The 16,266-nt window shown below is 38.6% G+C and overlaps 1 protein-coding gene across 2 annotated transcripts in view; it reads left to right on the top strand.

The window, feature by feature from the left end:
• thoc2 (THO complex 2) overlaps positions 1-15,777 on the top strand; it is a 133,255-nt gene extending 117,478 nt beyond the window's left edge. The window contains exons 34-39 of one of the 2 annotated variants that reach the window (XM_080187410.1): positions 5,762-5,911; positions 6,274-6,340; positions 8,709-8,878; positions 9,907-9,977; positions 10,290-10,338; positions 15,077-15,777. In XM_080187410.1, coding sequence (XP_080043536.1) covers positions 5,762-5,911; positions 6,274-6,340; positions 8,709-8,878; positions 9,907-9,977; positions 10,290-10,317 — 486 coding nt within the window. In that variant the 3' untranslated portion in view covers positions 10,318-10,338; positions 15,077-15,777. Of the gene's footprint in view, positions 1-5,761; positions 5,912-6,273; positions 6,341-8,708; positions 8,879-9,906; positions 9,978-10,289; positions 10,339-15,076 lie in introns of those variants that run through there. The other variant, XR_013886515.1, reaches the window with a different exon arrangement.
• Positions 15,778-16,266: the final 489 nt, after the last annotated feature.

The following is a 16,266-nucleotide window of genomic DNA, read 5'->3' as shown; positions in this document are numbered from 1 at the left end:
CAGATGAGATGTTAAATGAGACTTTATCAGCTTGCTGAATACGTAACAGAACCCATTCCATCATATAGGTAGGGAGTTTTCTCAGTACCATAACTGACCTTCCTACTTCAAGCAATGGCATCAAAAACAGTTTCAACTTTTTTAATCCTGAGCAGCATCATCAAAAATGCACAATCATAGTTTGCATGTATCTTAGTGACAAACAGCCCTACATTCCCACTACCCCTCTCAACTCCTCCACTGTTGATATTTTGTCACACTGCTTGTCTGACATCCAGTGCTGGTCAGTTGAAATCAATTCCAACTAAATTCAAAGACCAGAGTTATTGTCTTCATTCCCTACCATATACTCCATTCCCTACCATATACTCCATTTGTTAGTTATCAATTCCATCCCATTCTCTCAACCAGACCTTTCACAATTTGGACTCTGACCCTGAGATAAGTTTCCAACCATGAATCACTCCAAGCCCAGAACAAGCTCCTCAGCAGCATTTTCTGCCTCTGCTTCCATTTATCTGCTGTTAGAATCCACGTCATGCCCTCTTTTTAAATTTTACAACTTGACTGTTCCAATCATCTTCTGGCTGACCTTTCAGTTTTCATAAACTTGAGCTGAACCAAATTTCTGCTACTCAGATCCTAAATAACAACACACCCTGGTCATCCAAGGGCTCTGTGTTCACTGATCTACATTGCTCCCCATTCCAGCAATGCCTTGGATTTTAAAGTTGAAAGACCTCACCCTTCCCTAGCTCTGTAGTCTCCTTCAATCCTGTAACCCTATGAAATCTCTCTGCTCTGAGTCCTGACTTCTCATGTATCCCAATTTTAATTGCTTCGCCATTCGTGACTGTGTCATGTACACTTCAACCTCTTCACCTCTCTACCTCTCTTGTGTTAAGATGCTTCTTGAAACCTACCTCTTTGACCTGTCTTAATATTCCCTTTAGTTGTTCTGTGTCAAGTTTTCATTTGCCAGTGCTCCTGTGACACACTTTGTGGTTTCTATTATTACTAAAGATGCTTTATACATGCCAGTTACTTGAGTTTTTAGGGGCTTCCTGAGCTCAGATAGCTTGCTGCATTTATCTCTGTCACAATAATAACTATTTCAAGTAATTGGATCAATGTCATTTCAGAATTGATAAGAATGTAGTCTTTTCGGTTTTTTTTTAAAGGCGTTGAGATGAGAAGGGTGCGGTAAAACATGTTTGAAAAATTGGGCAGATGTAGGCTTTGTTGCAGTTCCTGGTCTAAAATGAGAAGAGTGCTGGGTGACCATGGATAGAAGGTTTAAGGATATGCTCAGAGGATATAAGCCAATATTAGGTTGCCATTGGGAATTTGGTAACGTGCATGGATAAATTTGAGGATTTATAATCATTATTTTGAAGGATGGATAACCAGTGTTGATTTGTAAGGATGCCGTGATGCCCGAGGACAAGGTCGTGTGTTTATATTTTATTCATGAGTATCAATGGCAAAGTAAACGTTGTGCCCTACCTGAATTTTCCTTGAGAAAGTTGTGGTGAGCCACCATCTTGAACTGCTGCAGTTTGTGTGGTGTAGGTACACACATGATGATGCTGTTAAGAAGGGAATTCTGGTTTTTGATTCAACCACAATGAACGAAAATGGTTCCAAGCCATACTGGTATGTGGTTTGTAGCAAAATTTGCAGTTAGTGTAATTCTTGTGTGTCATCCTTGTCCTTCTTGATGATAGCGATCACGGAGGATTCTCAACAAATTGCTGCAGTGTGGAGAGTTGTGCCATGTAAATGGTTGGCAGACTTCAGGGAATCGGGAGCTGAGTTACTCGGCACAGACTTCCCAGCTTCTGACCTGCACATGTGGCCACAATAGAACATAGAACATTACAGCGCAGAACAGGCCCTTCGGCCCACAATGTTGTGCCGACCAGTTAAAAAACAATGACCCACTAACCTAAACCAATCCCTTTTCGTCCATAAACCTATCCACGGATCTCTTAAACGCCCCCAAACTAGGCGCATTTACAACCGCAGCAGGCAGGGCATTCCAATCCCTCACCACCCTCTGGATAAAGAACCTACCCCTGACATCCGTCCTATAACTACCCCCCCTTAATTTAAAGCCATGCCCCCTCGTGCTAGCTTTCTCCATCCGAGGAAAAAGGCTATCACTGTCCACCCTATCTAAACCTCTAATCATCTTATATATTTCAATAAGATCCCCTCTTAGCCGCCGCCTTTCCAGCGAAAACAACCCCAAATCCCTCAGTCTCTCCTCATAGGACCTCCCCTCCATACCAGGCAACATCCTGGTAAACCTCCTCTGCACCCTCTCCAAAGCCTCCACATCCTTCCTGTAATGTGGGGACCAGAACTGCACACAGTACTCCAAGTGCGGCCGCACCAGAGTTGTGTACAGTTGCAACATGACGCTGCGACTCCTAAATTCAATACCCCTACCAATATTTATAAGGTTTGCACAGTTCAGTTGCTAGTCGATGATAAATCACAGGATTCAGCTATGGTAATGACATTGAATGTCAAGGAGTGATGATTAGGTTATCTTGTTGAAGTTGATTATTGCCTGCCACTTAGATGGTACAAATGTTTATTGCCATTTACAAGCCCAGACCTGATTTTTACAAGCCCAGACCTGATTTCCAGTGAATATCTCTACTTTTGACCTTACTTTGGAGGGAAGGTCATTGATGAAATAACTGAAGATAGTTGGGCCTATGCATTACCGTAAGGAACAGCTAGTCTTATATCCTGGGGCTGAGATGATAGGTCTTCGATAATCAACCTTTGTATTGATGTGGCTCCAACCAGTGACGAATTTTCCCCGGCCCTCATTGTGTTCAATTTTGCTAGGGCTCCTTGATACTATACTCTGTCAATGCTGCCTTGATGTTGGGGGCAGTCACTCTCTCATGTGTCTGGAGTTCAGCTCTTTTAGCCATGTTTGCACCAAGGCAGTGATGATATCTGGAACCATGTGCCCCAGTGGGACCTAAACTGATCATCAGTGAGCAGGTCATTGCTGATTTAAATGTTGTTTGATACCAGTGTCAGTAGCACGTTCATCACTTTGAGTTTAAACTGATGGGATGGTAATTGATCAGGATGGACTTGTCCTACCTTTTGTGGCAGTGGCATTCCTGGAGAACTTACTTCAATGTTGGGATGATGCCAATGTTCTGGCTGTACTGGAATCAAAATGGCGGCTAATTCCAAAGCAAAAGTATTCAGAATGATGGCCAGAGCCCATAACCTTTGTTGTATCAGTATTTTCAGTTATTATCTGATGTCACTTAGAGTGAATCACATTGGCTGAAGATTGGCATATGAGCTTATGAGGATCTTGGGAGGAGTCCAAACTGGATTATCCATTTGGCACTTCTGGTTGAAGATGATTGCAAATGTTTCAGTCTTGTCATTTGCATTCATATGCTGGACTCCAGCAATATTGCTGCAGTTTTTTAATTGTTCACAATTCATTACTGGATGTGGTAGGACAAGAGTTTTGATCTGATCCATTGGTTGTGCAATCACTTTGCTCTATCGCATGCATTTAGTCCTGTATTGTAACTTCACCAATTTGGCACCACATTTTTAGGTTTGGCTGGTGATGCTCTTGGCATGCTCTCCTGCACACATTGAATGAGGTTTGATCCCTGGCTTGGTCCTTGGTGATGGTCGAGTGAGAGATATGCCAGCCCATTAAATTGCAGATTGTGATTGAGTGCAATTCTGCTGATCACCCACAGCACCTCATGGATGCCAAAGCAATGTGCACAAGCAGATTTGAAGATTTTAAATTTATTGTTTTGTGGGATTGGTAGGCAGTATTAATTTGTGAGAGCACAAGTGGGATTTGCTGCAGGACAAAATGCAAGTGACTGTATTTTGGACAAGTTGGAATTGATTATGGAGAATCACAGTTGGTAAGGAAGATCTTGTTAAAATAGAACTGGAAGTGACAAAGCAAACTTTTTTGTTATTGTAAATATGGGGTAGAGAGCATATGTGAGGCATATTCCAGAGCTGAGTTGAAGCAATTTTGGTAATGAATAGGATATGTAGGGTATGAAATACAACTTGGGGCGAACAGGATGCTGAAACTGATTTTGCTACAGTGCATGTTTGAAAGCAATCGTTTCAGTCAAATCAGTTGCAAGAAGTTTTTGCTCACTGTGTCTTGGTTGCAGCATAAATATCAACGCTTCCTTAATTTTTCATTGAGTTTGATATTGGAAACATATTTGGTATATAAATCTTGTATGTAAATTGTGCTTTAATGAAATTCTCATTTGTTTGTGTTTGTACAGTATGCAATACAAAGGGGATGAAGACACAAGAGTACATTGCTGTTTAGTGAAATTTAATTTGTTTATTTCTTCAGCTTCTGTTCACCTTGAGCTTTGATTTTAGATGCTTACATACCAGATTTTTCCTCTATCTGCAGTGGACAACACATGATGTACTTTTAAGCCATGGTAACTGTAAGATTTCCATTTCGGTTCTCTGTCTGCACTGCATTTGATGAATTGATACAGGGCCCAACAGTTGGGTTCACATTTTCCTCCCTTCCCCCACCATGCCCTCAGGCTAGGAAAGGGAAAAGTATGCCTGGTTACATGGTAGAGAGAATTGGGCTGGCATAGCTGTGATGACTTTTGTGATCAGACATCCTGCCAACACTGCTTGAACTCTCAAAGAATGGCCCCCTGGGCAAAGTATGTACTTCATAAATCTGAATAGTTACAATTTCTTCTGGGTTAACATGTACTGAGGTTTGTTACTTATAAACCAATATCAAATATATTGTTTTAGTTTTTTAAAGTGTAATAATATAGAAATGGAGTATTGTAGCTTGAATTGCTGCATTTACGTTTGCAGTGAACTCATGATAAGTCTTCTGAAAATAGCTATAGGTTTTCAATATTTTATCAGGGATGCTGCAGTTCATTATTCTGGTGAAAATCAATGTGATCCCCAGAACATGTAAAAATTATTGGCATGCCATATAATAAATATAGAATTTGCCTTTGGTTACCTGATGCACATTGCAGTTCAAAAAGCTTATAATCAGCATGAGGACCCTTTCGCCTTTTAATAGATATTTAATCAGAAATTTCCTGAGTCAGTTTGAGTAATCTTTCTAATAACCTACTGCATTAAAAACTACTACTGGGAGTTTGGATTTGTACTCAATACTGCCGGGTGTAGGGACAAGTAAAAATTAATAACACTATATTGAAAAAAACATGCTAATTGGTAGGATGTGCTGTGAAACTTAATGTTTATTCTTTGGTTTTCAGTAGATTTGGTTGCGGCTGGGACAACTTTGTGCCACTGTCTTTGGCAGCTTAATAAATTGCTTTGATTTAAGATCAAAGTGAAGTTCTTTTTCACAGATTTTAGCCTTGATTAGAAAAAAAAACTTGGTTTATTTTTAACTAGCTGATTATGAGTTATCAATTGCAATTTCATTATTCTTATTGAATTTTACACTCATCTCTAAAATGGTTTAGAACTACCTTTATTCCCTCCTTCATACTTTAAAGATTTTGGATGCAGACCTGATTGGAATTGCTTTGGTTTACAGAGGTGTGTTTATAATCTAAAGATGGCTAACAAGCAAATGTATTCTGCACTGAAATTGTCTCAGTATTAAAACAAAACGTTTCATTTGACCTTAATGGAATGCCATTTAATTCAGTTGAGACATTGTGATCATAAGTATGCATTGCATCATTTTCAACAGCACCATAGCCCTCATCACACCAACCATAGTACAGGCACACAGTCAAAGAGTAAAGAAAGGGAGGTGGAGAAGAAAGAGGTGGAGAAGTTGAGGGATCGATCAAGAGAGAGGGAAAAGAAAGAAGAAAAAGAAAGAAAAGATCGCAAAAGGGTAAGAGAAAAAAGCTTGAAAAAGCAGATGCGAGACAAACCTGATTCATGTTTTGCAGCTTGTAGGTTTCTGCTGACAGCAGCATCTCAGTTAGTGCAAATCTGTTACTTTCATACTTACATAGAGATGATACCAGTTGTGTTGAGTGTTCTTGCTTTTTTCTGGTTTTTGTCTTGGGCTATGCTTAATGTTTGAAGAAGCTTTTGTATTAATAGATATGCATATTGTACGTTTAATTTGATTGATCTATCAGGTAGATCTTAAATTATCTGAGATCTACAAATATGCTCAGATTGGGGTTTCCTCTTAAATCTTTTTTTAATTATTCCCAGTTAGAGATTTTTATCTTCCCCTCCCCCCAGGATCATTCAAACAGTGATCGAGAGAACATACAAGAATCAAAAAGGCGTAAAGATGAAAATGGGACAGGTAAGTGCTAATTTTTTGTTGCTGTTCAAATTTCAAACACAGTTTAACAGACCCAGGGTGTCTGAATGAGTCAACAGTGGAGTGAGTACAGCAAGCTTCCTATTGTTTCAACATCGAAAAATGGACCAGAGTGCTGAACAGTGAAATGAAAATGGACAATGAATTTACATGGGAGAATTAGGTGATGTGACCAAAGGTATGGTCCAATAACTTTTTTGAAGGCTTTTAAATAGAGAAAGAGAAATGGTTTAAAAAGAAGTTCCAGCATATATACTAAAGCAGCTGGAAGCTCTACTACGGTAATAGATTGGACAAGAGGGCGTTACAGTTGATTGCTTGTTCCAGCTCCTTTCCTAGGAGTTGAAAGAGAAATCTTAGGTGTCAAGATTCCTTTTTTAAAAGGTTCATCTGTTAAAATTAAGATTTGACTGGGCATTCTGCTTTCTATCACCCCTTGCCAACCAACAATGAAATTTCCAGTAGGGCGAGCTGAGTTTGTATAGTGATTCCTAAGTAACCATTTAGAAAACGGCTGGGAAATTTATTTAATGATATAGAACTCTCAAAAATAGGTCTAGCGTCCTGGATTAATAATGTCAGTTGATGCTCCACCCATTCCCATCAACTCCTACATGCAGGTCTTGAACAGTTGACGATTACAAATGTTTATCGGCTAGTTTGCATGAAATTCACATAGCGTTTGTGCTCTGATTTAGAACCTTCCTGTTCCTTAAATAGGCCAAGCATTTTGATATAGGCATCCTTACTCATCTCATTGTTTTTTTTCCTTAGCTGGATTTATCTTCTACGTATGTACAGGACAACAGATGTCAGAATTCAAGCATGTTTAATGTATTGGATCTTGAGGAGGCTTTTTACAGTGGAGTTGAAAGGTCGAGTGCTTTCAGTGTTTGGACATGAGGAGGATTCAGCCTCTGATGGCAAAGCAGACTGAGAGAGCTGTATTCAATATCATACAGTCAAGGGCTGTAGGTACGAATGCAGGACTAGAGAAGGTTGCATGGATGGAACAAAGTAAATCCATGAATGGATTTACAAATTAGAAATATAGTTTTGAAATTTAGGTGCAGGGCATTGTGAGCTAGTTATAGGTCAGAGAAAGCAGAGTTAAATATGTGGACCGTGGTTGCATAGAGTGCAAGTAATGAATTTTTGACTGAGTTGTGGTTTTTAACTTGTTGACCATGTGAATAATTGCATGCAGTAATCAGCTCAATTCAGCTAATATTTTGCTCTGCACATGCGATGAAGAGGGCTAGCTCCCATTCGTCTCTAATTTTAATATTTAGTTGACTGAAATAAATTGAAATGAATAAATATCATCTCTAAACGGTGCACTTGTTGACATTTGGTTAATCTGTAAACTTGTTCTTTTTTAACATGGTCAAAGTCACATGAAGTTTATAAAATACCTAGCATCTCTCTCTCTCTCTTACCATGGTCTAAGCTCAGCTTGTCTCTGCTAATTATGTCCAAACAGTTGTGTGTTGTAGCAAATCTTAACCTGGCCCCATTACCCAAATCTAACCCAGTCTGTTATATTGCCATCTAAAAATAGTAAACATTCAGTAAAGGCAACATATGTGAGTTCTATACAGAGATGCAGGATAGATGAAACTTCTTTCAGATAATGACATTTCCTGAATGACATGCTGTTAATCGTGTTCAATAATTTATTAAATTTTTCTTTATAACCTGTAATCCCATTTCTCCTCATAAATTTTATTCTTGAAGAAAACATGCTTGGGGAATGTTCTAAGATTTAAAAGAAACTGTCCAGTAGAACCTCAAAATTATTTTAAATTAACATTCAAAGAATAATTTACAGGGAATTAAACTGAACTTATGGCTGGTTATGTTGGTTTACAGAAAATCTTCTGAGCTTTAGTGACTAATTTATCTCTCTGCTCCTCAATTAGACCTCATAATAAACAAGGTACATTAAAATGAGTGAGAGTCAAATCAGTACATTAAATTGGTAGGCAATATTATGTGATGTTATTGTTACAATAGAAGAAAATGTGACAGTAGTAGGATAATGAGCAGATATTGTTTTATGGAGTTCAAGATATCAGGCAATCTTGACTACTCTCTTTGGTATTTTAAGCAAGCCTGAGGGCCTTAAATCATTGGTTTATTGACATCTCCAACTGTGCAGTAGCCCATCAGTATTGCACAGAAGTGACGTCCCACATTATGTGCTCAAGTATCTGGAGCGGGATTTGAATCTGTTACCTTCTGACTCGAGGCAAGAATGTTAGTTGAAGCAAGCCTCGCAGCAGTATGACTTTTTGTCCATTTTTTGTGTACTGCAAAAAGAAATGAGGATTCAATGTTTATTTAACAGGTGGCTCTGGAAAAAGGAGTAAAAGTGCAAGCCCAGCAGATTCCCCACGCTCAAATGAGAAGGAAAAGGAGAAAAATAAGAGTTCAAAATCTAGCTCTGGTAAAGACAGGGATAAAAATGATTCCATCAAATTAGAAAAAATGGAAAAAAGTTCAACAACAAGCAAAAAGGTATAGTACTGTTGATGTAAGTTTTTATATCCTTGCTAATTGACCATAGAGCAGAAATGAAAATGGAAGTCAGACGTAAGAGAAATTTACAAAGCCTTTTTGAAGGCAGGCATCAGTTTTTGATCCAGTCTTGATGTTAAATTTTATTTTCCACTTTTCATGTTGTATGAATTTTATGTGAGCTAGGCATATATGCAATTGTATGCCTATAATGGGCAAAGCAAGTTCAAGTTATGTACCTGTCGGCATACTAAGCGTAGTTGTATTAATTTCTCAATGAGTGAGTCTAAAGTTGATTGCAGCTTTATCATGGATAAAATAGATATTAGGAAAGGAGGTGGAATTGCAATCCAGTTTGAATGGTGCGAATTTGTTTCTTAGACCCTCGTTTGTTTGTCTCTGTGCATGTTCCAGCTGTGCTTGTTCTGCCCCATTGAGTTTTCCACCTTTGGCTCAAGTTCCTCTGATTTACGAAATCCCATCCTGTGTTCCAGCTTAACTCACCCACTCGAATTTGTTCCCTCGCCCTTCCCTGGGCTGCATAACCAATCGCCAAGTCCAAGATGTAGGATTAAAATGATGCTTCATAACAAAAGAGCATTTTTAATCTGGTGACACATTGGCAAGTTGCCTAATTTTCTGTGAAAGTAGGTTATGTTTTACATTTTTACCATCATACATGAGGTGCTAGCATGGAGTGAGCAGAGCTGGAACATTGTGAGCTGTTGGTGGAATCCTGTGGCGATACTGAATAGAAGAGATAAAGTGGAACACTAACTGCAAAACTCTGGTAGTCTTGGAAACGATGCAGAATAGCTGTGCTGAACTACATGAGCAAAACTTGGAAGAATTGCAGGCTCGCAAACGTTAAACTGTCTCAGTGGCATTGTTGGATCTGTTTGTTTACAGAAAAACAATTTTGCTTGTGGTGAAATGTTTTGTTTCTCCCTTAGAGGAATGCAATTAGTGTGATCTAGATCTGTTCAACATGTAACACATTTTATTTTCTTAATTGTTACATCTTATAGGAATCCAGACATGATAAAGGAGAGAAAAAAGAGAAGCGCGAGGGTGGAGGGCTGAAAGAAGACAAAAAACAATATCCTTTTTATTGATCATGACAATTGAAACATACAAATTTCTAACTGAAAATTAGATTGAACATTTTTGTGTAAAATTAATGCCCTTTGAATATTGTCTATCATATAAAATCAGTAAAGCTAACCACATGTTATACAATGCAGATACCTTGTATAGATTTGAATTGTCAACTTTCTAAAAGGGTCAGGCATGTTCCATGGTCTGATGGAAACAATTTATAGCACTTATACAGGGTTCAGAACAACATCTATTTTGTATTAGAAAGTCTGCACAAGTAATGTAGATTTGCTGTTTTTCTTAATAGTCATACTCATAAATCATCAGAAAAACATAGATAATGAAGAATGACACAACTAATGGTAAGATTCTGATTTCAGTTACGTTTAAAATCAATTCAATACTCTTATTTTAGCAGTTGTCTAAGAATGTAGTTCTGTTAGTGTCACTCTGTTGCTTTTCAATAGCTTTTCCCTTCTCAGGATGCTCACACAGTTTGATGGATGCAGCATTGGGTCATTGTGCTAAATAAGAATTCGATGAGAGGGGCATTGAAGTACAGAGGAAGAAGGGGATGCTAAGTAATTTAAACTAAGGAGCACCAATAAATCTATAAGTAATCATGATTTGTTGGTGGGCATACTATTGGAATTGATTCTGAGAGACCAGAGCAGCTGCCACTTAGAAAGGCACAGATTGATTTGAGATAATTGTCATGGTTTTATTAGGGAGAAGAACATGTCTTGCTAGCTTAATTGAAATTTTGAGCAAGTAACAAGGAGGATTGATAAGGTTAGTGTAGTAGATGTTGTCTACATGGATTTTAGCAAGGCATTTCACAGACTGGTCAGAAAAGTAAAATTCAATGGGAAAGAGGGGAAGGTGGTAAGCTGGATCCAAAAGTAGCAAAGAGTAGTGGTGGATAGATGTTTCGGCGCATTCCATTAGACCCAATGTTGGGATCTTGCTTTTTGCTTTAAATATAAATAATTTCGACTCAAATTTAGAGACATGATTGGGAAATTTGCAGAAGATACAAAATTGTGTAGTTGATGGTGAAGAGAATAACTGTCAACTCCAGAATTATGTTGATGGCTTGGTTGAGAGAGCAGAAAAGTGATTAATGGAATTCAATCTGGAAGAGTAACAGATAATGCATTTGAGGAGGGAAAACAAGCAAGGGAATAAACATGGGATGATATTGAGAAGGGTAGAGCAAGTGAGAAACCAGTGAGTAAATGTCCACAGGTCCTTGAAATTGGCAGGACAGGTGGACAAGTTGGTGAATAAACAGATGCTTTCCTTTATCAGACAAGATATTGAATACCAAAGTCGTGATGTAATGATTGGGATATTTGCAGATGGCACAAAAATTGGTGTCTGGTTGATGGTAAAGAGATTAACTGTCATCTCCAAAATTATATTGATGGTTTGGTTGAAGAGCCAACATGTAATGTTGGAACTGTATAAAACACTGGTTAGGCCACGGCTAGAATTTTGTGTGCAGGTCTGGTCACCACATGACAGGAAGGATATAATTGATTTGGAGAGAGTACAGAGGAGAATTACAAATATATTGCCAGGGCTTGGAAATTTCAGCTCAGAGGAGTGATTGGATAGGCTAGGGTTGTTTTCCTTAAAACAGAGGAGGCTTAAGGGGTGACCAAATTGAGCTGTGCAAAATTGAGGGGCCAAGATCAGGTAGACTGGCAAGACCTGTTTCCTCTAGCTGAGGGAGTCCGTTACCAAGAGACATAGACTTAAGATGATTGATAGAGTAGAAAGGACATGAGGGGAAACTTTTCACCCAGAGGGTGATGGGTATCTGGAATTCACTGCCTGAATTGATGATTGAGGCTGAAATGCTCAATTTATTTAAAAAGGTACCTGGATTGGCTCTTAAAGTGCTGTAACCTTCAAGGCTACAGCCAGGAGCTGGAAAGTGGGATTCCCTTTGGCAGGCACAGATGTAATGGACTGAATAGCTTCTTTCTGTGCCATAACTTTTCAATGGTTCAAGATCTATGAGGATTAAATTGGAATCAATTAGGGATGTCAATAATAAAGGGATCCAAATTGTATTCAATAAAACATTGTTATGCATCAATAATTAAGTAACAATTCAAAGTAAGGCGATACTCAATTGTAAACATTAACATAAGTTGAACAAAATATAAGGCATCTGAAGCCCATTATCTGTCTGGCGCCTTGTGGGAACTTCAGGATGCTTCATATGTCTTGGATATTCATGTATGCAGGAAGTTCCTCCAGTTGCTGAAACTTAAGCTCAGGATTTTTGAGCATGATTAACTGGAATGTTTTGCAAAAGATGCAGAAGTTTCTTCCAGTGCACTTTCCAGAAGATGATTATCCTACAAACTGCAGAGCCCAGGAAGAGAGTAAAGGATGGCTATCTAACAGTATGAAGAGGCAAGCAATGCTACTCAAACTGTGCTGAATGCTGATGAGGGTGTAGGTATCAAGGAGAGTATGGATCAGAGCTGTTTCATAGCACAATGGGCAAATGACTGCATAGGATAGGATGGCATAGTGGTTAGCACTGCTGCCTCACAGCGCCAGGGATCCACGTCCCGTTCCCGGCTTGGATCACTGTCTGTGCAGAGTTTGCACATTCTCCCCGTGTCTGTGTGCGTTTCCTCTGGGTGCTCTGGTTTTGTCCCACAGTCTGAAAGATGTTCTGGTTTGTTGCATTGACCTGAACAGGTACTGGACTATGGCAACTAGGGGAATTTAACAGTAACTTCTTGTAGTGTTAATTTAGCCTTACTTGTGACTATTCAGTAAATAAATTTAAACTTAAGGATGGTCATGGGGGTTCAACCAGATTTTCTGTACTATCGATGCACATTTGGCAGGCTGAATGTTGCCTGCCTTCTGGTGCCAGGGTAAAGGACATCACTGAACAGGTGCAGAATATTTTGTGCTGGAAAGGAGAATGGCCATAAGTCAAAATCCATGTTAGAACCACTGCTGTCATTTGGAAAGGATTGAGGTTCAGTGCTGAAATCAGCTTTCTGCATACAAATAGCAAAACAGTAGTTAGAGGGAGGGGGGAAGCCATTAAAGACTGAAAAGGAGATTCTGAATGAAGGCAGAGGGTATGACTGAGGTACAAAATGAGTACATTTGTTTTTGCCGAGGAAGAATGTGTCAAAGTCTTAGTGAATAAGCTGGTGGTTGAGATTCTGGATGGGTTAAAAATTGATAGAGGATGTATTAGAGTACTTAAAGTGACAAGTCAACTGGACTGGATGGGATGCAACTGAAGATGCTGGGGAAAATTAGAGTGAAAATTGTGAAGGTGTTGTCCATAATCTTCCAGTGCTCCTTAAATAAGAAGGTAGTGCCTGAGGGCTGAGAACTGCAAGTGTTATCCCTTTGTTCCGAAACGGGTGTAAGGATAAACCCAGAAACTACAGGCCAGTGAGTTTAACATTGGTGATAAGAAAGCTTTTAAAAAGATAACCCAGGCCAAAATTTAACAGTGGCTTGGACAATGTAGATTAATTAAGGAAATTCAGCATGGAATTGAAGAAGTCAGATTGTGTTTGAGTAATTTGCTTGAATGTTTTGATGAGGTAACAGAATTGATATGGGTAATGTGGTTTGCTTGGACTTGCAAAAGTGTTAAATTGCCATGTCATGGGCTGGCCAGCAAAGTTGAGACCCACAGGATTAAAAGGTACAGTGTCAACATAGATATGAAGTTGGCTGAGTGACAGAAAAATGTTCCTTTTTAATTGGAGGATTGAGTGATCAGTGGGATACTCCACTGATTGAGACTGAGGCGAAGTCCATAAAACAATCGATGACGTCACAAACTATATATGAGATTAGACGCTAAGTGACCATGCAACAACACAACAAGAATCCCAAATATATAACAATTGGCGTCAGGGGGCATGTTTGGGGTAAACTTCCCCAGGGAATGCTGCCCTTTACACCTTTCATGGGTCCAAGTAGATCTTGAGTCAACTCAAACATTTAAAACATTTCCTAAACTTTAGTAAGAAAGTGTAATTGGTCCAGGAAAGGATTAAGTATATGTTTTTAAAAAGCATGTTTTCTCCATTTGAATCTATAGGGCCTCCCCTTCCCCTCATTGGAGGGGCATAGTGTTACTCTAATACACATTAACAGTTTGGTCGATGCTACTGACAGGCCAACTCAATCTTGCGGAGAAACAATTTTAATTTACTTGATGATTTTAGCATAAAACATCCTATGGTGTTCCCAGGTAAAGCCAAGTTCAAGAAAGAATAAAGAAGAAAATGACAATGTTGGAAGTAGTTTTAAATTTAGAATTTTGAAGGCGGCATAACGAAGTGGATGAATTTAGGGAGAACCTTCCAGAATGTGTTGAAAAGCCTAGGAAGGAGAAACTACAGGCAAAAATAAAAAGAAGGGAAGTAAACTCAATGTGGGATTTGAAGAAGTTGGCTAGAATAAGCATTTTGTAGATGAGGCCAACAGTTTTGAAGTGGCATGTCAGAAGAACTGAAGTACAAGGAACCAGTGGAGCTTCCCAAGGCAAGTGATGGATGAGTGCAGATTTGTATAAGGTGGAATGCAAGGGTTGAAGGTGAGTGTGATCTGAATTTGGTATTTGGAAACAGAAGCAGGCAACCTTTCTTTTAGATCATGAAATTTAATTGTTTGCTTAAAGTGATTAAGTTAAAAACTTGAAAAACTTGCCTGTTATTTTTATGGCCACATTTAAAGTTGCAGATCAGGAGGGTTCACCATTTCCAGAAAGAACAGGCAACATGTCATCAAACTGTAAATGTGTGAACAAGAGGATAATGAGTTAACTGCCTCCCCAGGTTTCCCTTTGATCCTGTGAAAAAGTACTCTGCCTTGCCCAGGCTTTTCTCTATTGTTTCACTTCAGAAACAGTTCAATTTGTCTCACTGTGACAAATTAAATATGAACTCATGATTTGCACTGACAAACTTGCAGTCGTTTTAATTCCAACCAATTAAAAGTGCTGACGCACCAAATTCTAGTGCTGTGCAGAAGTCTGCATTTGTGGTTTTTGATATTTTAGAAAACATTTAATTTTTCTTGAATGTTTTGCAGGTCTCTTCCCCCCCTGCCCCCACATTGGATTACAAGCTGCTGCCATGGATTTACTTGTGCTACTGAACTTTGGATACACAGACTTCATTTTTGTGAGGATGGCAAATCAAGACAGAGGACCTAACCGAAGCCTATTAAAGCATTTTGTTGAATTCCTTTCACTCCATTTCTGTTGGCCATCGTTTAAAAGTTGAGTTGTGTTGTCTTTTAACTTGATGTTTTGTCTGTATGCATGTCATTTTCAGTATAATACTAGCAAGTGGTTTGCTCTTAAATATAAGCACAATGTGCTGTACGCAGCAAAACCACAGAGTACATTTTGTAGTCACTTTGAGAACAGATTGGAGTCTGCTGCAGACTGTCTACAACCTTCTGTCTTCACCTTTATGGCAATGAAGATATTTGTATATTATGTATACACTAGTATAGTGATTGTGTGTAATTAAAATCAGCCGTTGTTTAATTTACTGATTAAAACTATCCTGTGCAGCATCTTGTGTTTATTCCATGATTTTAAAACAAATTGCAAGAATTGTCCTTTAAAAGATGAAATTAGGTTTAAATTGTACAACTACAGGAGATTTCTATTTCCATGAATACCTATGTTTGGTCATAAATTTTCAAGATTGCATTTGAATTTTTTATCTGCTGTATTCTACCAGTGTAATCTTTTTCTAAATAAATGGATAGTTTTCTCAGTCGGTATTTGTTGTAGTGGGGATTTTGCTCATTCTTTCAGTGCCGTGATTTTGAATTTGCAATTGCCACTTATACTATTGGCACCTTTAATGAAGATAGACATAAAATAAAAACTATCCTGACCGCTTTGAAGTTGCAACGAGTAAAAAAAAAGTTTAGGCATACGATCAAAATGTTTGAAATAATCGGAATGTCAGCTTTATTTATAGATCTGAAAGCACTATGTATTTTTGTTTTCTAAAGGTTCTTGGATGCCAATAAGAATCTTTGTCAATATAAAATAGCCTTTAGGTGATAGCAAGTACTAAGCGATCCCACAACCAATGGGTCAAATCTAAACTCTGCAGCCCTGCCATATCCAGGAATGTATGGTGGTGGACATCTGAACGACTAACTCACAATTGCCATCCTCCATAAATATCCCATCCTCAATGATGGGAGGAGAGTCTAAAGCATCAGTGCCATAGACAGGCCTGAAGCCTTTATGAAGG

The sequence above is a fragment of the Carcharhinus amblyrhynchos genome, chromosome 4 (genome assembly GCF_965287045.1).
Source record: "Carcharhinus amblyrhynchos chromosome 4, sCarAmb.v2.hapA, whole genome shotgun sequence".
NCBI lineage: Eukaryota > Metazoa > Chordata > Chondrichthyes > Carcharhiniformes > Carcharhinidae > Carcharhinus > Carcharhinus amblyrhynchos.
Note: the sequence above shows the minus strand (reverse complement) of the source record. Positions and strands in the feature narration are given on the sequence as shown.